Consider the following 26,440-nt stretch of genomic DNA (forward strand, 5'->3'; position numbering starts at 1 on the left):
TCTATATCAAGGATACGAAGTCTGATCTAGAAAGTAGGATTCACGTGCCACGCTGGTTTGTTCTACTTCTAATTCCGATGAGAACTAGTAGCAAATATTAAAGCCTTGTTCCTCACGGTGTGGTACTTGAACCAGAAGTATCAATCTCAAGGAAATTGTGATCTGAAAATTACGCACAAAGAAGCATTATCAAAATGCAGAATCTTATACTCCAGTGCAGACCTACTGAACCAGAATCTGCATTTTAACAAGTGTCCCTGATGACTGCTGTGCACATTAAGGTTTGAGAAGCACTGCCCCAGAGAAGTTGCACAGCTAATCTCTTCCTACTGAGGATGTTTATATTACTTCTTCGCTACAAATATATTTACCATCACTTCCAGTGATATGACTTCTACAGTATTTGAAGGAAAATCAAAACAGGACTTTGAATTTCTGCTCTTCTAAGTACTACCAGTTGTTGAACTTTTTTAGGTACCAGTTTCTTTACCTACAGAATAAGAATTTTTTTAAAAAGCTACTTTATATTATGAGACTTAGGTGAAAGAGTAGTGCAAAGGAGCCCAGAAATGTACCCAGCACAAGGTTCAAAAACACTTCCAAATCAGTAACTACACTGAGTATCTAAAAATATTGCTTTAACTTTGAAAGAATGATACTAAATTGAGGATCTGAAAATATTGCTATAACTTTGAAAGAATAATACCAATTTTTCCAGAGTTGACAAATACATCCCATACAATTTCAATAAAAATCTCAACAGATACATTTGATTATAAAAACAATCTTAAAGTCCGTATGGAAAAAGAACCCTTACCCAAGAGAAGAAATGCAGGTTCTTTAAAAGAACAATAGGATGCATTTAAACTATATAAACATTTGTTTTATCTATTGTATAGCAACAAATACTATAAATGAAATCAAACAATGATGCAAACCAACAAAAGTTCAAAATGATGCTCTTGGTAATGAGGGAGGTACAAAATAAAGTAACAATGCGGTAACACTTAAGATCTTTCATATTGGCAACAATTTAAAAATGTCATAACACCAAAAATTGGCAATAAATATCTAAGTACATATAAGAGGGTGTGCTGGTGCTTTTGCTTCTAAAGTAAAGATTCCCAGGACAAGACTGGAGGTCATCAGAGTTCTAGTAGTGACAATAGTAATAGCAGTTTTAATCACAAAAACAACAATTACTACTATTTCTACTAACAATGATTCCTTAGCAGTTCTACTATTACTACTACTGCTGCTACTACATGGATAGCACTTACGTGCCACTTTCCTCAGCAGTTTGCATATGTTAACTCATTTAATCCTTACAAAAACTCTTAAAAAGGGGAGCTATCAGGGGTGCACAGATGGGTCAGTGGTGGAATGCTTGCCTTCAATACCAGAACCCCAGGTTCGATTCCTGGACCATGAACCCAAAAGAAAAAAAAAAGAAGAGCTTTTATCACTATTGCACAAAATAGTAAACTGAAGCACCAACGTGCCCCGCAAACACAGTAAAAACTATATAAATGTTAGCTATGTAGCGGTGGTTGTTACTGTTGTTATTACCAAAAATCGCGAATATATATGTTTATGAATGAATATATATAGACAGGACTGAATAAACACATCTTTTTAAGAAACAAAGTAAAATACAGAGGGATACATATGAGGCTATTTACATGGATTACTTTGTTGGAGGAGAGGGAATGTTCAGCCTGGGAAGAGGGAGAAGCAATCAAAAGTAAAGAATAAATGAATGAATAACACAAAATAAGATACAGGATAATGTCAAGAAATAGTAGTCCAAATTCTCTGGGGACACAAAGGGCCCTGGATAAGTTTAAGGAGTAGGCAACACAATAAATTCCGTTAAATAAATTTCCACCCCACATAATACAGATTATTAAGAAACATCCCAAAGCATTATTCTTTGTTGAACAAAAAAGTTTTAGTAATTCCAAGACAAGAAACTCTGTAAGGCTACAGGTTAAAAGGCACAGCCTTGGGGGCAAGACAGCTGACTTCTGTTCCTAGTATTGTTACCACTGGGCTATTTCATTTAGTTTCCTCATCTACAAAGTGAGGAAGTCCAATTAGATCATCTGTAAAGTCACTTTCACTTGTAAAATATAATGATTCTACAACTAGAAAATATAATGTACAAAAGCCATAAACTAGGAATAGGAGTGATATTTGTCATGTTTTAAAGAAAAGTTACTTTTAAATATTTAAAGAAAATAGCCTCAGAGGTAGGCAGGAAATTTAATGATCCACTTTAAAATGTATCTTTTAAGAAAGGAAAACTACAGTAAGAGCAATTAGTGATTTTGCATTTCCAAATGGTGAATTTTCATGTTGAGAAAAAAATGCTGAAGTTGTACATGTCTTTCAACTTCCTGGCTGAAGTAGTTTGTCCTCTAACATGGTGCCATACACAAGGAGAAGCTAAACTAAAATATCATCCTCAAGAGACCACATTTAACAGCCATCTGCGAAAAGGGCACTCAATGCCAGCCAGCCACCCAAGCAGATAAATTACAATAAAATTTCCAACAGAAATCAGAATATGAATTATGAATAGAATATAAAAATGCCATAAATTTTACACATTCGAGCTTAACTTCCTGATGTACCTTTCAAAGTTTTAATTTTTATATTTTCTTCACAAATTTTATAAATATTAATGCAATTATTAATAATAGTTTGCGAACATTTATACCTGGGCACAAAGCTTTAAAAAACTCTAGCTCATAGGGCACAAAGATTTCCATGAGCTTATTAAATTTTAGTATTTTGTGTCCTTAAATGGTTATGAGATTTTCCAAAAGCGTATAGAAAATTCCTTAAAACCTTTCCAACTTGGCACTAGTTCCATGAAAGCCACCTTTTCAGACTGTGCGGAATCCCTAAAACAATCTACTCAGTCTTTTGATAGGATATTTGGGTATGAATCCCTACAAAAACATTTTAAGGCTGCTTGCCCCAATCAGATCTTGCAGGCTAGGGTGACGTATGGAAAAATTTCTGGCTTGCACGGTTATCTGCCATTCCTGAAAACAAGCGTTTCCCTGAGCAGTATGTCATAATTTTATCTACAAATAGGAGCACGTGGATTTATTTATATCCGTAGATTAATTCAAGTCTAATTTTACTGCCACTAGCATCCAGAGGCGGACTTCTTTTTTCTAATTACAAATGGAACTTGATCTAGATCAAAGGCCTTTTAAGAAGGTCAGTATTTAGTCCTTTGAAACACAGAGGAGGCGATCCCATGCAATTAATGAATACTTAGCTGTGCCCTCTGGCGCATTATCTGTCGAGTGAAGAAAAACGGGTCCAGCCGTTCCCACCTGTTGGTACGGAGGAACCGTTGGACTTACCCAAAACAGTAAATTGAGGGCGTAGAGCAGGCAGCGTAGGCACTTCACGGAATCCTCTCTGGCCATTGTGAGCCCTGGGAGGGAAAAGCCCCATTCTTTCACCACATCCTATCCCTACCGGCAGAGCAGCAGCGATCTGCAGAGGGCGGGGGAAAACAGGGGGCCTCTTACCACCGCGCTCCGCACCCCCAGCCCATCCTTCCGGTGCCAGCCCTCAGCTGAGTCCAGAAGGTCCGCTCTAGATCACTCGAGACATCTCTTCATCAAAAATCACGTGTTAAAGTCATACTAGTAACCTAAACTCCCCCAAGTTCCAAACCCGCTCCAGATAACACCTGCTGGAAAGAGAAAAAGATCGCCTCCCCAGGATGAATAAAGGCGCACAGTGAACTCGCGTTCTCAGGGGACACGCGGCAATGCCCTCTGCATTCTGATGGGACGCTCTTTTAAACCTCCGTCAATCCACGCCCGTCCTCGGGAACAACTCTGCTCGGAACTGTCCCAAAGGTTAGAAACCAGACTGCTCCCCCTCCCCGTCCCGGAGACGTCACCGGCGCCGGCGGCGAGTCCGAGAACGCGAGTGCCCGTCTCAATAGGACAGTCCCCGGGCCCCCAAACCCCGCCTCCACCACCCCATCCCGCTGCTAGGGTGTGAACGCCAGGGGACCCTAGGGGACGCAGCCCCGAGCTGGGATTCCGCCCGGCGACTTGGGTTTCTTTGGAAGAACGTGAGAAATTAAGTTTTCGGCCCCGGAATGATGGATTAGCCTGGGGTGGGAGGCGGGGAGGGGGGCGCCGGGGAATTAGGGCCGGTGCAGCTGTGCAGACTCCGGGTTACTCATTCTCACACACACACACACACACATAACACACACACACACACACACACACACACTGCCCCCCGTCCCCGCCCCCCCCCCCCCGGCCGTGGCCGAGACCCCGCGTCCCAGCAACCTGGCGAGCACAAAGCCGAGCGCTACTACCGGCCCTGCCACTGGGTCCGCGCGCCCCCGGCAGGGCGCGGGGGGAAGCGCCGGCGGCAGGGAGCTCCAAAGCCAGCCTTTAAGTAGTTTAGCACCCAGCCGGCCGGCTGGCGGGACAGCGGGCAAGCAAAAGAAGAGACGCTGGGCCACTCACCCTCAGCGCTGGACTTGGCGCCTAGCTCCCGCCGGGGGACGGTCGGGGGACGCACGGCAGGGGCTTAGGACAGGGACACTGCTCCCGGAGAGCCGACGGGCTGCATTTGCTCAAGCTGGAGGCTTCCTTCGCTTCCTCTAACCCCGCCGCCGCCGTCGTCGCCGCCTCCTGGGAAAGGGGGGATGGGAGTGGGGTGGGGGGAAAGAGTGCTGGGCAGCAGTTGCTGGAAAGTCTCTGCTAAGCCACTTCCCAGCGCCGCTGTCCCTCCCAAGTCCTCGCCAAGTCCGGACGAGGCAGCGGCGGCAGCCGGGGCCAGCTGCACAAACTCTCAGCGCATGCTCCGACGCTGGCCGCCTGGGTTGGGTCCTAGCGGGTGTTTCTTGTCCCCTCACCCGGCTTGAGCCCCCAAAGGGACGCCTCACCTCCACACGACACGGTCCAGAAAGAGGTACAGCTTAGGAACTTTGCAAAAGTCTGCGCAGTAAACCCCTTTAAAATGGTGGTGTCGGAGGAGGGGAGGTTGGATTATAACCATAGGAAAACAGGCTTTTATTATATGAAAATATTTGTGTTTGAGAAGGAGGGTGAAGGAGTGGCCCAGCCCAATTCCTGCAATGAGGAACTAGTTTACACGACCTTTATGGAGCCACCTCCTGTGATTTGTCACTGACATGGTGTCCTATGATACTTCTTACTGCTTTATTCCCCTCCCTGACTTATAAAAACAGTTCTTTCTCATTTCTCTAGTGCACTAATAGGATTTGCATAAACATCAAAGAGTAGGTGTCCAGGTCTGACATCCAGAAAGAACATTTTTAACTCTTGCACAAATAATCCAAAGTTTTCACAATTTCTCCCAAAAAGATAGTTTTAAGTTTTAACCGGGCTATGAAATATGTACATAGTAGTGGGTCTGAAAACTGCATTGTTTTAAACTAGAAATTTGCTAAATGTTAAAATAATAATAGAAGACCATCTTTTAGATAATAGAAGCACCTTCCCTTTTTAAAGTAAGAAGTCACTCACTTAAAAAAAGAAAATCACTGCATCGTATTCTCCACATAAAAGTTTGATGTTTTGTCTCATAATATTCCACAGTTCTAGATTACTTTTATACATTGCGTAGCATATACAACTTCACCAACAAATATGAACTACCTGAAATATAAATTGAAGAAACCCTATAAATTGAAGTTCTTAAATTTCCTTAAGGGAAAAGAAAATTGGAGTCCTATATCCATTATAGTCTATCCAAGGTCAGGTTCTACATGCAAGAGTGCCAGTGAGATACAGTCTCTGTTGGGTAGAAGGAAAGTTATGATTAAAAGAGAACCTGAGTGTTAAACTAGGAAAATTTTTGGTAAACTAAGACAATAGTAGCGTGTAAAGAAGCAAGACCAAAGGAGTATAACCAAGTATAGCTGTCCACAAATAATACCAGGAAAAATGCCCAGTCATCCATCAGATGACTCCAACTTTGGCAACAAAGCATCTCTGAAATCATGGGAAAGAGGGATGAAACCCACATTCTTTTATTGTCTATGAGTTTCTTCTCAAATTGGATATAAGCCTGTTTAAGCAGAGGATCACTTAAACCAGCCATCCAAATGCTGTTGGTGCCACACTTTCCTCACATTCCTACATTTAGAGGAATCTATAACTGCCACTAAAACTGACCAAAAAAAAAAAAAATCTGAAGAGTGCAAATAATCCTCCCCCAACCATGTCTCTGAATGGAGATCCTCTTCTATTTTTAGGAGGCTGTCAAGTGCCCCTCTTTCAATTCACATTTGAGTGATGTCTGCCATAGAATAATAAATATTTAAAGGAATATTTAAATACAATTTAAATTTAAATTTAGAAGTATATATGTCTCCTTCTTTTTAATAAACAAGGAATATGAGATTAAGAGAAGATGAAGTATTGGCTCAATGTTACATCTTTATTTAAATTGGATTCCAAGGTAGAATCCAGAATCATGACTCTCAAACTAGTACTCTAACTCAGTGGTTCTCGACATTACTACACATTATAATCAGTTGGGGAACTTGGAAAAACATCCACACTGCCACACCAGTTAAATCGGAATCTCTGCAGGTATAGCCTAGGCATCAGGATTTTTTCAAAGCTCCGTAGGCAATTCTAAATCTGCGGCAAAATTTAAAAACCACTGCAACTAGCTCTTTATAGCTAGTCTTTACAGCTGCCTGAAAATTAGCAGAAGAGTCTTCCAGTTTAACTGGATCGAATCCCTGACCTGTCAGATGATGAACTGGGATTAATATTCCCATTTTACAAGTTATGAGGAAAACAGAGCTGCGTTGCTGCTATCATATTGCTGATAAATTGTCATCAGGGTCTGTGAGTCAACACTTTCAGCAGAGACCACATGGCATGTAAGGCAATGCAGTACTGGCAGATTTGATTGTTTAAGCCTGACTTCCCTTTAACTTCTACCTTTTTACCCTAGTTCTGCCCTTTGTGGCCTATGACATGAGGATGTACCTCTCCCACCTGACAGCCCTTCAACTCCACAGGGCAGCTGCCATTCACTCTCACTCAAATTCTTCTCTTCTCTGGGAATATAAAAGCCCAAAAAGAACTGACATTACAGTTGTCATTCTGAGTGCTCTGTATTTCTCACCGTGACAACAACCTTTTTGAGCACAAAAAGAGGACGTAACAATCCCTCTATGAGCATGACAATTTGAATGAGGAGTATAATATTAGAAAGATTGTGTGGTCTAATCATTGCCCATCAGGCGGGAACTCAACTATGTAGAACTTATATTCCTTGTGCGTCTTCTGAATATGTGTGTCTCAGTTTTCTGGATGCTAAAGCATATCATCTTATAGACTGTTTTAAACAACAAGAATTTATTGACTCACAGTTTTGAGACAAAAAGAAGTCCAAAATCAAGACATCAGCAGAACTCTGAAAATTGACAGGTTGCTGGCAATCCTTGTCCCTGGGCTGTTTTATCACGTGGTGATGTCTTCTTTCTCCTCTGAATTCTGTTAACTTCCAGCTGCCTCCTGTGGGTTTTTCTCTGTGTCTAAATTTCATACTACTTATAAAGGACTCTGGTAATCCATATTAAAGCCCACACTGTAACTAAAAATAACATCTTCCAAAGCTCCTATTTATAATAGATACACATCAACAAGAATGAATTAAGATTAAAAACATGTTTCTCTGGGGTACATAATGCAATCCTCAACAGTCTGTCCTCTGAACCCCCAAAAATACATGCTCCTTCCATAGGCAAAATACATTCACCCATCACACCATCCCAGAAGCCTTAAGCCATTTCCGTAGCAATACTAAGTACAAAGTCTCATGAAAATAAGTTATGGGTATGGTGCATCCTGGGGCAAAATTCCTGTCTGATGGACCTATAAAAGCTAGAACATGTTATCTGTTTCCAATGTACAATGGTGGGAAAGCTATAGGAAAAACGTTTTTATACCAAAAGGGAGAAATTGGAAGGGAGAAATTGTCATGGGTCCCAAACAAACCCAAAACCCAGTACAGCAAACTCCATTAGATCTCCAGGTCTGAGAATCATCTGTGGATTGATGCTTTGTCCTCCAGGACTGATGGAACGGCTCACCCCTTCCAAGCGCTTGTGCAATGGCCATGCTCTCCCTAAAGGAACCCTGGGGTGTAGGCCCCACCTTCTCTAAATGTCAAGAGAGCTGCTACGCTCTTGGAGAAAGCCAGGGTCCGGGTTCCACCATCTCTGAGCATTAGGATAGCAGCACTCTTTCTGAACATTGGAGCACAGGGCTGCCACCTCGAAGCCCAGGGGCCAACCTGCCATTTCCACATGTGTGGGGACCCACTTTCTTTGCCTCTGGAGATTTTTTTGGCCCAGACCTCTGCTTCTGTGGTTCTGCTGTTGATGCCATTCTGTTTTCAATTCATCCCCTCTCTGTCTCATTCAGACCAGGATTGCAGTACTTCCATTTATACAAATTTTGCAAAAAAAAAATTGTTGGCTTTGTGTCCAGTTCTTGGGGATCCAAACCATAAGAAAAAAGGCCTTTCCACAGATTCTTCTTGGATAGCTGCATTTCCAGTCCTAACTTCACTGTAATGGCTGACTGGATCCATTAATCATATACCTATTCTCCTTAGCAAAGGGCTGCTCAGCTCAACTTTTGTGCAGAACCACATTCTCTGGGGGCTCACTTCCCAGAACCTCAGGGAAGTGCCTGAGTCTCACACATACCACCTCAGTAGGCTCAGAGTTTTCCAAATCATCAATTTCTGGTTCCTGTGTCCAAAAGAGTTTAATTCTGACCTTAACCTTTTCCTCTCAAATTCTACTACAACCTGCAAGGAGAAATGAGGCTACACCTTCTATACTTAGTTTGGAAATCTCCTCAGTTAAATGTCTAAGACCATTGCTTATAAGTTCTGCCTGCATTCCACATCAGAACACAATTTAGCCAAGTTTGCTCTCACTTTATAACAAGGATAACCTTTCATCTATTTCCCAAAAATATATTCATCATTTCCTTCTAAGGACTCATCAGAAATGCTTTAAATATCCATATTTCTACCAAAAGTCTCTTCAAAGATATCTAGGCTTTTTCTATTAAGCAATTTACAATTCTTTCAGCTTCTATCCATTACTCAATTCCACAGCCTTTTCCACATTTTTGTTTAGGTATTTGTAATAGCACTACCCCACTTTACAATATCAGAAACTGTTTCCTAGCTGCTAAAACAAATACCATAAAATAAGTTGGTTTAACAGCACAAATTTATTGGCTCTAGTTTCAGAAGCAAGAAGGTTTGCTTCCTCACAGGGTCAGTATCTCCTGATGGGCTGCAATCTTCGGCCTTCCTTGGCATTTTCCTCATACGGTTCTTCTTTCTCTTCCAGGTTCTGTTGACTTCTGGTTTTCCATGGCTTTTTCTTGTATGTCTGAATTTTGTTCTGCCTAGAAAGGACACCAATTATCTAGACTAAAGCCCAAACTGAGGGCAGGTCACGGTAGGTCAGCAGGCATGAGCCTACCATGCCGGAGACCCAGGTTGGATTCCCAGTGCCTGCCCTTGTTAAAAAAAAAAAAAAAGCCCAAACTGATTCAGCTGGCCATACCTTAACTAAAAAGAACATCTTCAAAAGGTCCAGTTTGGAGTAGGAGTAGTTCAGTAGAATTCTCGTCTGCCAAGTGGGAGACCTGGGTTTGATTCTGGCCCATGCACTCTAAAAAAAATTAAAAAGTCCTAATTATAATGGGTTCACACCAACAGGAACAGATTAAGAATGTTTTTCCTGGGTACATAATTTAATCCCCAACAGTGTAGCATCTACTGTGCCAGATGTTGAAAATACTAAGAACAAAATGGGTGCTTGGCTTTTCAGAAAAGGCAAAATGCAATTTTCTATTCAGATGATGGTGGTGATGATGATGATAACAATAACAATATTATCAATAATAATAATAGCTAGCATTTATTGAGTCATCTTATATGTCTCATTCCTAGAGTAGTAGAAAAACCTTAGCTGTGCAGTAAGGTAATTCAAGTTCCTCTCTTCCAGAAGGTAACTCATTTGCCCATGTCTTTTTTCCACTAATTCTGACAGAGCATGGAAGGGGTAGGGGCAGAGCAGTTTAGGTGGAAAAGTGAGATTCTATTGCTTTTTATTTAGGACCCTTAAAATTATACCTAAGGCAGTCCTTCATGATCAATACAAGAAAGAGACCTAACGTGTACTAAGCAAGTAATATGTGCCTGACATAAGTGCTTTATATAATTTATTTTATTAATTCCTCATAACTGCACAGTGATACATTGGGATTCAAATAGTTCATTCGTCCGGAGTCATGTAGTTAGTAAGTAAAGAAGCTGAGGTTCTAACTAAGGTGAGTCTGACTTTTTCCATTGTTAACCTGCAATACAATAAAATCTCAAATCTGGATGGAGATTCATCTACAAGCTTCAAGAAAAAAATATTCTAGGTATTTTTCATTATTTCTTGAGACTATGACATTACATTGCAAACTATTATTGAACAACAAACTAAGCAGTTCTACTTTCACCTTTTACTACTGAAAGAATATGACCAAATAGTACCTGAGAAAAGCTTTTCATCACTGAACTAGGAGAACTGCTTTCAACTGAAAGCTTAGGGTTGCCAGATAAAATACAGGAAACATTTGAATCTCACATAAACAATGAGTGGTTTTTGATATAAGTATATCCCAAATATGACATAGAGTATATATATCTCATTGAACATACTTATACTAAAAAATATTCATTGTTTATCTGAAGTTCAAATTAAACTGCAAATTCTTATATTTTTATTTGCTAAATGTGGCAAACCTATGAAATCTAGAAAATTCAACACAAAGTGCCACAGCAATAAGTCCTATTTCACATAATAATAAGTCCAAAAATAGTGATTCATCCATTCAATAATGACATCAAAGAACCAATTCTTTTTCCACTTTACTCTTCTGACACCCACAATGTATCAGCTCATGTTCTCAGACTAGCTCCTCCAATGATGACAAGATGGCTATGCAAATCCAGTCATCACATCCAGTTAGTACTACATGCAGAAAAGAAAGAAATCATTTCCTCCTCTGGGCTTCTCAGGAACAAGGAAACTCTCCCAGGAGTTTTACAGCAGACTATCCCCACATGATTCATTGACTAAACTCATGTTACAGACCCACGTATGAATCAGCTATTGGCAAGGAGTATGGATCTACCATAGCTGGTTTAAATTAAACAGGATACATTCCCTGAACCTCGAGCCTGTCTCTCCTGAAGCACATAGCCAACTAGAAGAGGGCAGATAATGGAACACAGTCAGATTTTTCTTTGAATTAATTGGATAGAGAAAGAGACTGATGTTTCCATCCTCTATCCTGTTCGCTGCTAAAACAACCTGGCTCTCAGCCGACATGTTACTGATAGACACTACTTAGTTGCTCATAGAACCCCTGAAGCAGGAACCTGCTGGCAACAGCAAGGACTCTAAGGAAATTCAGATCACATTATTTCTAATCCATGCAATAAATTTACGTTTTGCACCCACATTTGCATTTGTATACCATGCCAAACTATTGATGAAAGGATTTCCCTCATGTAAACCTCTGGAGGTCTGTCCTTTTAAAATTTATCCAAACCCAGCCTTCATCCAAAGTTCTGAAGTTTGGACTCATTTCACCAGCTGATTTTAGTACGATGATCCAATCCTATTCAATCAATAATTATTAAATTCTTACGGCAAACCCAGAACTATGCTGGGACATACTTTTGACTCTCAAAGATCATCTAACTTCATTAGCATACTTCCTCTTCAGAAAGTAAAACTTTGAGAACTCTTTTCCCTTTGTAAAAAGCTTTAGTTTACAATTCTTTGAAACAAGCTGCAAAGAAAAGAAAAGAGTACAGGCTCCATTTATTAACAGCTGCCAAACCCTACTTTTCTAGAAAGGTCCCTGAGGAATTATTCCATTATACACTACATCAGCTTCCTGACATGCCCACAATGCAACAACTAGAAGAAAGACGAACATATAGTTACCATAATAGTAGGCATTTGTCTTCATCTGTTACTCCTTCAATTCTATTGTGATGTTTAAATTTACAGATTGGGCTAAAACTATGCTAAGTAAAACATTCACTTACTGAAACTAGATAAAACATTTACTTTTTAAAAGTATATTTTGTTAGCTACAGCATACTCACTTCACAAGGGTCCCCATCCTCTCAAGTATGAACCAACTATTCTATGTTACAAAAATAATTGTGATTTTTCTATAACAATGCGGCCTTTATAAAAATGTCATCACTGAAACTTAGACTTTTTATTCCTATGCTGTGTTTTATGTATATGAGTTTCAGCCATAACTATGTTATTTCCAGTAGTATAAATGCACAAATGATTAGCTGATGAATAAGAAAGAAATTTGATGTCCTGGATCTCTTTTAGCAATGGCATTGCATTTATTTTCATGTCAAATAATTATCATGTCTAACAACTGCATTATGTCCTGATATCTTTGTATTGTCTTCCTTAGGAAGCAATATTAACTGATTAATATTCACAGTAATAAGGGTAAAAATAGGTCAGAGACATAGAATCCATATGTAAGTCATACAGTTAAATAACTTACAAACATCTTCATTATTTTTATACATTTCTTAGCTTTATCAGTGACGTTATTCACTATAACTAACTAGAGAAAAGAGTTGGTTTATAAAATATTTGATCTGGAAAACTTAGCACAGATTTTCCAAAATCACTGATAAGAATTAAAACGTGGAGTTTTTTGGTGTGAGCTCTGTCCTGCTGGTGTTTTATGAGTCACTGTCATCTTAGCCCCTCAGCATTGTCACCTTAGCATAGAACTCTGTCCATATGGAGGTGAGCTTCTCTCTTTGGTAAAGTGGCCTGAAAAGTAGAAGTGGCTAGCTTGAGCAACAGGGCTGACAATATGGAGGCTTAATTAACTACATTCCAGCAGCCATTCCTCAGATCAAACATAAAACTGAGAATGCGGCAGCCGAAACCTTATGCTACTTAAGTCTACTCATTTTCTCCATCTTTTCTTCCTTTTACTCTCGCCAACATGCCAGTACACAAATGAAATTATAAATCATCTCCCCTTCTCCCTCTCCTCCATAACCTTCAACTCTATTCAAGCCCATGTTCCCAACTCTCCATGAACTTGTCCCGTTTGCTACACATCCAAGGTTTCACAAACGTGGCTCATTCTGCTCATGGGCGTTCGCGTGGATGGCCAGAATCTAAAAACTAGACCGACCAATCAATTAGGGTGTGACTGGAACTCGAGTGAAGACCCATCAAAAGGCAATGTAAATTCGGGCAGTGGAGCGGAACCAAGTATGAGGAGAATGTGTTGGCAAGCACTAGGTGGAAATCTCAGCAGGAAGACAGATGACAGCATCAGAGAGGCCCGGCAAAGAGTAACAGGCAGGTGTCCTGGCAAACAGACAGGACTCCATGGCACAAGAGTTGGGAACCAGAAAACATGAAAAGATCCATGCAAACAAGGAAAGACCCTCTCCACGGAGACCCTGTCTGGGAGGCTGATCCAAGGACATGAACTCTGGTCCCTAGTAAAGCAAAATTCAAGAACAAAACAGAACCACAGTTCCAAAGAATTCCTGTAGACCATAATTTCAAAAGTTGTAACTGTTAAGGTTAGAAAAGTCTGTGGTTTGCAGATTAGATATGGTCTCAAATGCTGGACTGAGTAGTTTGCCCTTTGTTCAGAAGCAATGGCAGCCAGCGATGGATTTTGACATGAGTGGAAAAAAAACATAATGACTGAAAGCAGGAGTTTTGAAGTCAGACCTGGATTTGCATGCTGGCTTCCCTGCTCACTAGTAATGTGATCTTGAGCAAATGACCTCATCTCCATAAGCCTCAGTTTCCTGATCTGTGTATCTAACTCCTAGAGTGATCACGAGTATTAGATAATGTGTGAGTGACCTAAATTTAGCTGCAGGCACCCTCTCCTTAGAGATTTAAATAGAATAGGCTGAACATCCTTTCCCACAAGCAGTGGGTGAACTTGTCTTTTTCCTTATAATCTCTGTGTGAATTCTTTGGATGGGGAAAAAGGGAGAACACATCTAGAATTCTGAACTACATCAGTTATGGATCATTTTATCATCATATGCATGCTATTCTTTTCTCTGAAAGGAGACAGACTTAAGAAAGGATTAATTTCCATCTCACAGTATTGCCAGCACAAGGCTATGTCTGTAGCTACCTTTGACTGAAGTCTCAGGGAAATCTTAAGCAATCTCTGTAGCAGCGCTGCACACGCGCACACACACACACACACACACACACACACACACCACATCAGAAATCCTTTGGCTGTTCTAATACTACATATTTCTTCCCATTTACCTTTCTTAGCAGTTTCCGTGTTGACTCTCCCCTGTTCTCTGGTCACCTCTCTCACTACTCACACCTGAACTCCAAATGCCTTGTAACTTCCCATGCGTGACTTTTTTCGCTTTCCAGTCTTCCTCTAGACCATGTCCAGGAGTTCTCAGCTTTCAGACAATTCCCTAAGAGAAAGTAAGGTACACAATTATTTTTTTAATTTAACAAATACTTTTATAGTGCTTGCTATATGTCAGAAACTATTATGCTTGTTATACAAGGGTTAATGATTTCATCCTCAAAACAATCCATTTACATATGAGGAAGCAGAGAGGTAATATAGGTAGTAAAGGGAAGAGCCAAAATGTAATACTGGATATTCTGACTCCAGAGGCTTGCAGTAGCTGAAATCACTGAACATAGTGCCTAGAAATAAACAATATGTGATCCTTAGGAAGCCTATTCAATGGCAATATGCAGGATGGTCTGGAGTCAGGTAGACCAGTAAAGAGACAATTATCTGGCAATATTTAACAAAGTATATTATGTGGAACACTGAGCTTTTGAGTTTTATGTAGGCAAATGCATTTAGGAAATCCTAGCTTATATTTGACTTCTAGGGGATTTGCAATCTCATCAGCATTTTAGAGGTTCTGAGAACACTTATCGGATGAATTTTTTTTTTTTTTTTTTTTTTTGCTTTTTATGTCAGCTTCCTAGGTTTACTGTGTGTGACAGAGAAAGAGATATATAGAGGGAAACATTTATTAATATTGCATAGAACTAATACTCAACTGAATATACTTTGAGAGATACCAATCACTATAAAGAAATGCTGAACCATTTGAAAGGACTTGGACACTAAGTAATGTGAAGAGCAAAAATAAGGAAATACGGGGGAAATTTGTGGCACTTGAATTTGACCCCAAACTCTAAAGCGTCTTCTTCATGCCTATAGTGGGCCACCCCAGGGTCATTTATTTAAAAGTTTATTATCAAAGACTGTAAAAACCATATCTCACCTCATTTCTACGTTCCATTGCATATCTTAAGAAAAACAAGCATTCCACCAGTCTTGAATTTGTTCTGTAACACATTTCAACCGGTTTCCACATCTGATGTTATTCACCTGCCAGTTTCACTGCCTGTTTTTTTTTTTTTTTTTTTTTTAATTTGTCCTTCTTTTCCATCCTCATTTTGAGCTTTAGAATTGACACTGGGTGATTTCCCTGACTTCATGCTCTATTTCTCTCTTCAGTCATTGTGGTTATTGACCACATCGTAAGTGACCATTTTCCCAGTATGGCCCATCCTCAGGACCCTCCCAGCTCAGCAGTGTCTGGCACTATCCCGCTGGTGTCCGGCCAAACTCACTCCAGCAGCTCTTGTAACACAGACACAGAGTAAAGTCGCACACCCAGGAAAATACACTCTGTTCGCAAGAGTATATGGAAGGTTCTAGAAGTAGATTTAACTAAGAGAGAAAAGTACATAACAAACATTACACCTATTTGGAAAGGATAAAAAGCCTATCTTCACTGGACTTAATAGTTTCACAAATGTCAGAAGCAGTAATAAGAAAGGGATAGGGAAGGGAGAGAATTTCTGGGGCTGTAGATGGCCAAATTGCTGCCTTTTCCCAATAGATACCTTCTTATAAAAAAATAACAAATCTGTTTTACCAATGGCTTTAGGCGCCTAGGAGAAAGTTAAAAAAATAAAACAGTGAATTGTTCTCTTTCTTCCCAAGACTTCTTTCATCTACAGTCATACTAATGACACCTTATCACCTTTCTCTTCCTTCATTTTTATACATATCCAGTCCAGGGTGCTTTTCAGGAATGCTGCAGTCAGCAGGACTTCACTAATGGTGAGTCGTTTTGAATCCTATTCCTCTCCCCCCCCCCCCCCATTGCCAGGATTACAAAAGTTTCAGCCTGAATACCAGAATCGGAGCACTAAATTCATACAAAATTGGCAAAGAATGGTTAAAAACTGTCATCTAAGACTCCTTGATTTCTCTAACCAGAAATGGAACTGATCACAAAATGTAGAGCAGGCATAAGCATTGAGATGAGAGAGTAGTAGCTCCACCTCACAATTATTCCACTCCTAAGGGCTAAATATCAGTCAGGACAATGCACGTCATTTAGCTAATGTTATTCTCCTTTTCTGGAATGTTCTTTCTTCTTCCTCTTCTTAGGCATCTCCTACAAATCCATTCAGGTTCAGCCTAAGTTTTTCCTAGTCTGTCAGGCCCCTTCTACAATAAGGAGAACAGGAATTACTATATCCTCCAAGTTCTTACAGAATTTAGTAAATACCACCCCCTTTAGGACCTAATAAACTAAGATCTGGTATTTTACTGTTTGTTCATTCGTTTATTTATTTATTGAACAACAATTAATTAAATGCTAAGTGCCAGGCCCTACGCTAAGCGCTGGAGATAAAATGGTGAACAACATAGACATCTGTCTTATATATGTTAATTTTTTTATATATGTTAAAATTATGCTATGAATCGGATCTTAAGGTCCTTGAGAAAAAGAACTGCATTCATTCTCTCTCTCTTTGGAACAATAATGAGAACACAATGGATGGTCAATAAATAGCTGTCAATTGAATCATTATTATAAAAGACAATATTTGAGCAATTTAATTAATCTTTTATGGCACTAAATAAAATGTTATCTTAGGTTGGGCCACAGTGGCTCAGCAGGCAGAGTTCTTGCCTGCCATGCCAGAGACCCGGGTTCGATTCCCGGTGCCTGCCCTTGCCAAAAAAAAAAAAAAAACAACCACAGTTACTTTAGTGATATTAACATTGCCAAAAGTAAAGCATCACTATACTTCTTATTGATATGAGTCATTTAAAAGAATTTCAGGAAGTGATTATCTTTGTCCCTGCCTTATAATCTGATTATCTCAGTTCCTGCCTTATAAAAGATAATGATGCTAGCCCCTTTCTTCCTTAGCAGTTACTTGCTAAGCTGCGGATGCATCTTCTCGGCAGGCTCATTTCTGCTTTAGACCTGTAGGATCCCTGATATCGCCGATGGTATAACGGCAAGGACAGCCTACTTGTTGCAGGGCATCCTAGAACTCTTCATCTCCAGTTGCCCTTGTCTCTGTTGGCCTTACTTTATTGGCCCAACTTTATTGGACCAGTATTAATAACTACACTCCTGCATCTGCTGTCCCTGCCTATCATTCCAAGTTAGAGACCTATTTAGAATCAGGATCTTTCCTTAAATCCCAACTTGGCTACGTCTTAAAAATGTTTCTCTTAGCTTCTCCTTGGAAAACTAGATCTTACACCCTACATTTTAGTTGCCTTCTTACTTGCTGCAACCTGTTAAGAATGGGCCCTTGGACTACCACAGTGTCATAATCTGCTCAACTTTGAATTTGTCAATGTTATGCATCATCAGTCCGTACAACCACGACCACTGTCTAACACACACAAACAGCTGGACCTCCTTGGATATTAAAACCTGCCAAAATTTTAAGTAGGCTTAGCTTCTCTGCTGCAGAAATAAGTTTCATAAGAGAATCTCTTTGGTTTCTCCAATGTGGCTTTTCTCTCTCTAAGCCCAACTCTGTAAGTAAAATCATTACCCTTCCCCCTATGTGGGATATGACATCAAGGGGTGAAAGTCATCCTGGCAACATGGAACATGACTCTCAGGATAAGCCTGGCCCTGGTACCCTGGGGTCGACAACACCTTCCTGACCAAAAGAGGGAAAAGAAATGTAACAAAATAAGGTATCAGTGGCTAAGAGAGTTCAGACAGAGTTGAGAAGATATTCTGGAGGCTACTCTTAATGCAAGCTTCCGTTAGATATTGCTAATTGCCACAGTTTACCAACCCCCAAACAACGTCATCCCCACTAACCCTAAAGAACCCCAGTCTCTATCTGAGATCCTACAAAAGTCACACACACTAAGTTCACTTTTCAGAAACCTAAAACCTTCAGATAGTTCCTAGGCCAGATAAATTCTTAAACCCAGAAGTGCCAATCTCTCCAAGAACATCAACCAGTTCCAACCTTCTAATCCAGTATTGTTGACACCCCTTTTCAACATGAAAAAAGTTAGAATGGGCATAACCCAAATATCCCTAAATATTGGGAAAAGAATCAAAGGAGAAGGAAAAGTTTAAAGAGAAGTTAGGATTTAACAGATGAGTATGAGTACTGAATCACCATATTGCTATTTCTTTTTAGTATCCAATGTCTTAAAGCAGCTAGAAAGAAAGACCTGAAATTATGGAATGGTAACCCATATCAAACTATGAAATCTGTTCTATAACTGCTTGTTAAAATGCATTTTGAAATGCATTGCTTTTTTTGTATATATATTTCACAATAAGAAAAGATAAAAAAAGTAATATAATAAATAAGTAAAAAAGCTTCCAAAAGGTACACTTTCCTTTGCCCTTTCCTATATGGATCTTTGGGACTTAGCATGAATTTTGTGCATTGTTTTGTTTTTACCTAAACTTGCTTGAATTTTACCAGAGAAAGTTTTAACTATCTTTTCAGTGTTGATCTCACTATTGATGAAGTAAGCAGATTACTAGCTTCTCTACCGAATGAATTTATAATGTAACTTTCTTATCTTCTCTGTCGGGAGATGGGGTTGCTGGTTTATTTTGTGCTGGTCATAGCGAACTTCCTACGTGCTACATAGCTTTCTCCTACCCTATCCCCTGCTCTCTTTGCTTTTTGTCAAAAGCAAAAAAAATATATAGATCCTCTAATCTCCTGTGGGCAGAAAGTCAGGAGAACCAAGGTGATAGACTAGAATTCAACATCAGAGGGAATATTGTCTAATGAGAGTCTAGAAATGTGCATGAGCTTCAGTGCAAGGATTTTGTGATACCTAATTTTGAATAAGGGTTTAATGTAAGGAGTGTGTGGGTGTGGGTGGGTGTGTATGTGTGTATGTATTTGTCTAGGTTCTGGTTAGTAAAGTTTCTAAGAGAAATGGCTTCTGGTCATGGAATTCTTTTGGGAAAAAAAATTCTGAGAGAATATTTGAGAGGAATTTTACTTTTAGCAGATTATAATTTTTCCAAATCTAATTTTGTATCCGAGATATATCAAGCCTATATAGTGAGTAAAATAACCAACAACCTTGGAAGCACATCACGGAGGTTCTAATCCCAGTTTTTCCCTGAGCAAGGATAGGTAGTCACTTAACAGCTCTCTATCAACAGTGATTAGAGAGAACTTTTCAACCCTATTATTCCGTTAATGACTTTTAATTTAATATGTTAGTTCCAACTCTGAGCAATCAGATTGCTTATTAAAAATTCTTTGTAGTTCTGACAGAAATCAGAGCCCATAGCCATTTTTAAAAGAAAAATATTCATCCTTTTTAAAGGATCCAACATCCTTTTTAAAAAAAATCTAAACATCCCTAATGGCCTATAATGGTGAATACTATCAATTCTATTGATAACAGTAGTTCATTGTTTGATAATTACAAATCATGTCACATCACAATTTTTAAAGTTCAAAGTTAGATTTACCATTCATTTGCATAATAATTTTTGCAAAACAAAACACCAACTTGCTGTTTGTAGGAGCGTTAGAAATGGTCCCAATGCTCCATATCAAATATTCGTGTCTGCTCCGGGTCAAATTTGAAGTGTTAAATTTGCTATCTTTCTTCTTCTTTGGTCTTTTAACTTTGAAGATGGCTGTGATTCAAATGTACAACTATATTATGTGTCCACATTCACACTTAGCCCAGTCATATTTTGTACATTGAACATTCATCATAGGATTGTACTTTATAAATCTGTGCTAACTGGTACCTGCTAATTCCTCTCTTAATTCAGAATTCAAGCCCATAAATCATGAGGCATTTAAAGTACTCTTTCATTTACAAGGTAAAAAAATATACAATCATTTACTTTTGCGACTTGACAATCATCACAAAATAATTAGTCCATCAGTAATCAATAGTAGCTTAGTACAAGTATTCTTGAGTGTCTCAATTGAGAAGACTGGGGAAAAATGTGATTTTCAAAAGACATATTTTCTGCTAAAACTAAGAGTAGTGCCAAACGTTTTAGAAATTTTTGTAATGCAGGTAATAAAACTGTAATGGATTGGACTACAAATATCAAACACATTTCAAATAGCTTCCTCATTCTTAAAAGATACATTCCCCATTTTGTTCTATTTATCCTCCACATGAATGATGCAAAAGAAACACTTAACATGCCCTGATGAATATGACAGTTTTAACACAAAAGAGATCATTAATGCATCAGAACAGAAGAGTACGGCCTGTTAGCAACTAATTAGGCTTCTGCTGTAATTATCCTCCAATTGAGAAATTTTCTTAATGTAAAAATGATAAAACAAATCATGATTTTTCACTTAGTTTGATTAGTTAGTAACACTAAGGCACATTTATTTTAATCTGTACTCTATACATGCATATACATAAATTTCTAATGATCTTAACTATAGGACAGCTATATTCATTTTAATATTTTAAATCTTTTACAATATCGACATCATAAAACCTTTCTTATACATCCTTATCTCCTATCCCCCAACAACTCTCCCAGAAAAATTTACAAAATGCGTGGCTTTCAAATATAAAAAAAAAAGAGGAGAGAAAGGATTAAGAAAGCATTCTGTGACTGGAGTTAGAGCAGAGAGAGAGAGGGAGGGAAAGGAGAGGGGAAAGGAGGGAACAGGAGGAGAGAAGAGATTAAAATAAAGGAGAAAGAGGAATGGGAAAGAATTAATAGGTTGGCTAAAATGGAGAAAGGCAAGCAAGCAGAAGCTGGAAGATTGTTTTGGATTCATATCATTTACTGGTTATCCAGACCTGGGCACTCAAAATTATTACCTTAACAGAGAGGACACACTCAACTATCATGAATACAGATTTTCTGCTCTGATACATTGAAATATGCAGCACCCCACTGACTAAAGTTTTCAAGAGAAAACATTTGAGAACAGCTATCTAATTTCATCACAGCTTATATTCGTGCAGCCTGCATTGATATGGCCATTTTGGTCATTAAAATATTGAATGGACTAGTTGGTACATCACTGCTGCTCTCAGTCCCCTTGACTCTGTTTCCACACTGTATCCTCTTCCAGAACCTTTGCATTATCTAGAAAATGAAGAATTAATGCTGGGGCAGCATGTGCTCTCCAGGATCTGTTCACAAGTTTTCGGCAAGAATACCCATTCTAATTTGTCAATGCTTGGACCGTAATGGCATTACATATTTTTAATATAACCCAATATAAACTCTGAATGAAATATGTGCTGACACCTTTTTCACCAACTTGAGAGAATATTATTGCAGGAAGGAGGAAACAATGGAATTACATTCATTCTTTTTTTAGTTGAACCTCAAGCTTTTATAGCCTCCCTTCCTCCAGCAAGGTCTCAGCTTACCTCACTCAGATTCTGGATATCATTAGTATTTTATTCTACAGACACAGGTGCTAATACAGCAACTCAGCTTCCATTATCACTGTTAGACTCCTGGCAATGTAAGCAAACCATGACTTGACAACTGCCAATGCTTCCTCTTTCTCCCCGCAGACTTCTCCATTCCCCTCTTCATTGAAGAGGAAGAAGGATGGAATGGGTAACAGTTCTTGTAATAGGCTCATGATCAGAATGATTTGGCCTCCCTTTTTTTTTTCCTATACTTTATCATTACAAATTTTTTATATCAGTTCCTCCTTTAGTTTCCTGAGGCAAGCATCTGTCACAGTTGAGTTGGAGCTACCACAGCTAGCAGAAATCATATCTCCTCACTAATAGTTACTTTGACAGGTCTAAAACTGAATACCTTTACCCTCCTCTCTTCAAGATGAGCTCCTTGGGGACCAGGACCACTGTTGAGAGAAAGTCCTCTCTACTCTAAAAGCTCATCCCAAATGCCTTATTTCAGTTCCAACATGCCCAGACATCTCTTCTCTTCCAGAAGGTAAATACAGCCTTATAGAGTTGCCATCTAGGCGAGAGATGATGTTCAGAAGAAAAGGAGATTCACTCTCCACCACATATACACAACAGGTCTGGCTACGAGAACGTACTTCCTTTCTGAATCTTCCTTACTACATTCAACCTCTTCTTTTTAGTTATTACCCTCAATTTTTCCATCCTAATCAAAACCACATCCAAAATAGCTATGTGAACTTATGTTCTACATGAAAAAGTACAGAAGTACAGAACAAAATAGTATCATCTCTTCTTTCTGCATTTGTGAGAAAAATAAAGTCCAATACCTCCTCATTTCAAATTCATTATTGTATTCTCTCTCTTCTCTGAGTTAAAAGGGCTTCAGGTGAGAATTGATGGAACACTGGTGTGTCACATGAAACTTTCTCTTTTCCACTCAGCACTAATGAAAATATTTGCTTTCTTCTTAACTAACAGGTCTTTTCTTTAAAACTTGTTGAACTTGTTTTTTAACTTAGTCCCTCAGTGCTGACCATAACAGGGATGTTTTAGATTCTCATCTTTTTCATTCCTTAAGGGAAAAAAATAAGAAAAAACAAAAGCTCCCAAGCTTATGGGCTGAGTAAGGAGAAGGAAGAAATGCTTTTTAGTTCATAAGACCATCATTTCAAGCTATCATTGGCTTATTAAATCATTGCTTTCTGAGAAATATCAACCAAAAATCACTACCACAAACATGATGTATGTAAACTGCCATGTAATTTTACTTTGTTTAATAACATGTGTAAAGCACTAATAGAAATGATTATTCATCATTAATAGGTATGTAGTACTTGAGAATCTCGAACTAAGCATATGTCATATCCAAGTTCTCTAAACCCTCAAAAGATCTCAATTCTACCTTAAAAGACCCCTCTGTAAATCTATCGATGCAATATTTTTAAAAAAAGCATATTGATAACTTACAGGTATACACATTTCAGCATAGAAATATTTTATAATGTTTCATCTACTCAAACAATTATTCCACTGAAGCTAAATACATAGTCATCAAATTACCACCCAGAAGAGTCAGCAGCTGCTTCTATTTAAGGCTTTTATATATGTCTCTACTGTCTCTTCCCTACTCTGCCAAATTAACCCAGGAAAGAGTCAGCAGGATTAATTTCAAGAGCTCTTTCTCCCTGCAGGGCTCTGGGAGATAATGGAATGGGCAGCAGCTGCATTTCTGGAGCCATTTTGTCCCAACCAGTTATTTTCCCTCCTTTTCTTTTCCTCCACATTCTCTCCCTTCTACATAGAGTCTAAATCAGTTCCCAGGCTTTAAATTCCATTTTTATCCTGATGACTCCTAAGCAGACATCTCTAGCCCAAATTCCTGCTACAAGGAACTCCAGACTCAACCAGCCACAGGATATCTCAAGCTTACTACAAACAAAACAGAACTCTCAGTTAGACCTTTCTCCCAACCCCTTCTCCATAAATGGTAGTTGATATCAGATAACATCATTCATTAAAAACTCTTTTAAGCAGCAATACAGGTATTATCCCTGATTCTTCCTTTTAGCTTATACAACATTGTACATACTTTACTAGTAAGTCCTACTAATTCTACTATAAAATATAACCCAAATCTATTTCAGTCTCTGCTCTTAATTGCCACCACCCTAGTTAAGAAAATTGCTATCTCTCAGTTGGACTAGTTCCACTGCCTTAGCCACATCCATAGTTTTCTCCCCTCCAATCCATTCCTCATTTTACAAAGAAGAATGACACCGATGGAATATAAGTAAGATAAACTAATTCATATACTTAAACCCTGAAATGAATTTCCACTGCATTTAGAAAACTCCTCTACATGGCTATTAAACCCTGTATGAAATCAACCTTACTTATGTCTCCAACCTCTTCCCCTCAGTCTCTGTGCTAGAGCTCGCTACTCAAAGCTTGGTTTCTCAAATACATCAAGCTTTTCTCCTGCTATAGACCTTTGAACATGCTGTGTCTTTCGTCTGGAATACCGATTCCCTTCTCCCTTTCCCATGACAACTTCCTTCTCATCTTCAAGATCTCCTCTGAGATATCATGCAAATTAAGCCTACCTAAAAGGTGGTTCCCATGCCATCCTAACCAACTCCTGCAGCTACTTATATCTCATCCCTAGTAAAATATTTTTACTTATTTTATGTAGGTTATCTCATTTAATCCTCCTATCATGTGATAGATATTATTGTCCCTGTTTTACAGATAAAGAAAGTGATGTTTCTGATGGAAAATAAATTTACCCAAGGTTACATGCCAATAAACGATAGAACTGGAATTTTAAGCTAGGTGAACCAGGCTTAGAGGCTAAGCAATTTACAATTTAGTTTAAATCTTATGCTCTTATTATACTATGCCATGCCCCAAATATAAAGAAATAGCAGCCAGAAAAATAAATGAATAAGTTGAAAAAGAAACATTTGATCTTTTCCATTAATTTTATGATTAATTTTTCATCATTTTCATGATTTTTCAGTAATTTCATTCATTGGCTCTATAAAACTGGGTTGGAAAATATAATCTTCTAGGATTTTGCTCCCTTTCCATATTTTCCTCACCAAAACCATCATCAAAAGTATTTTTAAATTTTTAAAATGCCAGATAAACCCAGAAACCCAGTGATACCGGTTTCTCCAAGAACATCAACCGGTTTCATTCTTCCGCCCATAAAGTTGGCACCCTTTTCCAACATGAAGAAGTTAACGTGGTCATTGCCCAGATAGCCCTGAAGAATGACAGAATGATTAAATGAGAGGGAGAAGGTATAACTGAGAAATTAGGATTAACAAATGATTATGACCACTCATTCATTATGCAGATATTTCTTTTTAGTTTCTAGTGCATTAAAATAGCCAGAAGAAAAGACCAGAAATTGTTGAACTGTAATCCAATAGTCTTGATCCTTGATAATGATTATAACTATACGGATTTTATCGTATGACTGTGTGATTAAAAATACCTTGTAACTGACACTCCCTTTATCCACTGTTTGGGTAGATGAGTAATGAAATAAAGACATGTGAATAATAATAATAATAGGTTGGGAATAATACGTTAGGGAATACTCCTAGTAAACTATGGACAATAGGTTAGTACTACTTTAATAATATTTTATCAATTGTAACAAATGCAACTACAGCTACAAAATAGTAGAATTACAAAACAAGTTTTATCATCAATAGTAATAAATTTTCCATATCAAAGCAAGTGTTGGTGGGTTGGGGTGTGGGAATCCTATATTTTATGCATGATTGTTCTATAAATCCACAACTTCTCTAATTAAAAAAAAGTTTTCAATTAAAAAAAGTCTTTTTAAAATTAATACTTAAGCTAACCTAAAATTGTTATATTTATCTTAAGCCACCTTAAAATTACTTACATTTAATATTGCATTTTTATGTACCCTTGAAATTAATCATAAGAAATAGAACAGCATTTGCACAAGTGACAAATGGCTCTGAGAGGCATTTCATTTTTTGAGATTGTGAGTAGTCCCTAGAGCTCTAGCTGCAACCTCTAACTCTCTCTGAAATTCCATACTTCCGGCTTCCTATTGATGACCTATTGGGATTTTCAAACAGTAAGCCTAACACTGTATTCTTGGGCAGCCCTAGTATGTAGTAAATGCTCTTTTAGCACATAAATTGTTATCAAAATTACTTCCATGTCTGTTTTCCCCACTAGACTGATCTCCTTAAAGCCTGCCTCTATTTTCATTGCCCCAATGTCTAGCAATGTCCCGATAAATAACGGATATTCCACAAACATATTTTTCAAAATAAAAAATTAACTGTTCTTAAGTACTATAATTAAAAGGTGTTAGTCAGCAAGCATATATTTTATGCCTAAAAGATTCTGTTTCCTCTAGACCAGATTGGGAAAATGTCAATGGAATAGTTTATCAACCAGAATATTTGGACTTTTGGCCTTCACCCAAACAGAAGATATCAACAAAGTGTACTTGGAACGATGGTGAAGTGTTTGATTTCAGTGTTCCTCACTTCACACAACTGGCATTGGCTTTC

General features: G+C 38.5%; 1 protein-coding gene and 1 long non-coding RNA gene across 6 annotated transcripts in view; both read right to left on the reverse strand.

Moving 5' to 3' along the window:
* The window catches only part of TSPAN12 (tetraspanin 12), a 70,458-nt gene extending 65,386 nt beyond the window's left edge, over nt 1-5,072 (reverse strand). The window contains exons 1-3 of one of the 5 annotated variants that reach the window (XM_077117450.1): nt 4,943-5,072; nt 4,521-4,688; nt 3,384-3,519 (exon numbers count right to left, since the gene is read on the reverse strand). In XM_077117450.1, the coding sequence (XP_076973565.1) occupies nt 3,384-3,449 (66 nt within the window). In that variant the 5' untranslated portion in view covers nt 3,450-3,519; nt 4,521-4,688; nt 4,943-5,072. Of the gene's footprint in view, nt 1-3,383; nt 3,520-3,718; nt 3,943-4,520 lie in introns of those variants that run through there. The other 4 variants (XM_077117497.1, XM_077117481.1, XM_077117459.1 and 1 more) reach the window with 4 other exon arrangements.
* A 4,202-nt stretch (nt 5,073-9,274) lies between these two features.
* Nucleotides 9,275-22,799, reverse strand: LOC143687105 (uncharacterized). The gene is made up of 4 exons (XR_013177423.1): nt 22,700-22,799; nt 14,441-14,604; nt 9,635-9,742; nt 9,275-9,473 (listed from the first exon to the last, which is right to left on the reverse strand). It is a non-coding gene; the product is annotated as an uncharacterized LOC143687105 (long non-coding RNA).
* Nucleotides 22,800-26,440: the final 3,641 nt, after the last annotated feature.

Source organism: Tamandua tetradactyla, chromosome 1 (assembly GCF_023851605.1).
Source record: "Tamandua tetradactyla isolate mTamTet1 chromosome 1, mTamTet1.pri, whole genome shotgun sequence".
NCBI classification, from domain to species: domain Eukaryota; kingdom Metazoa; phylum Chordata; class Mammalia; order Pilosa; family Myrmecophagidae; genus Tamandua; species Tamandua tetradactyla.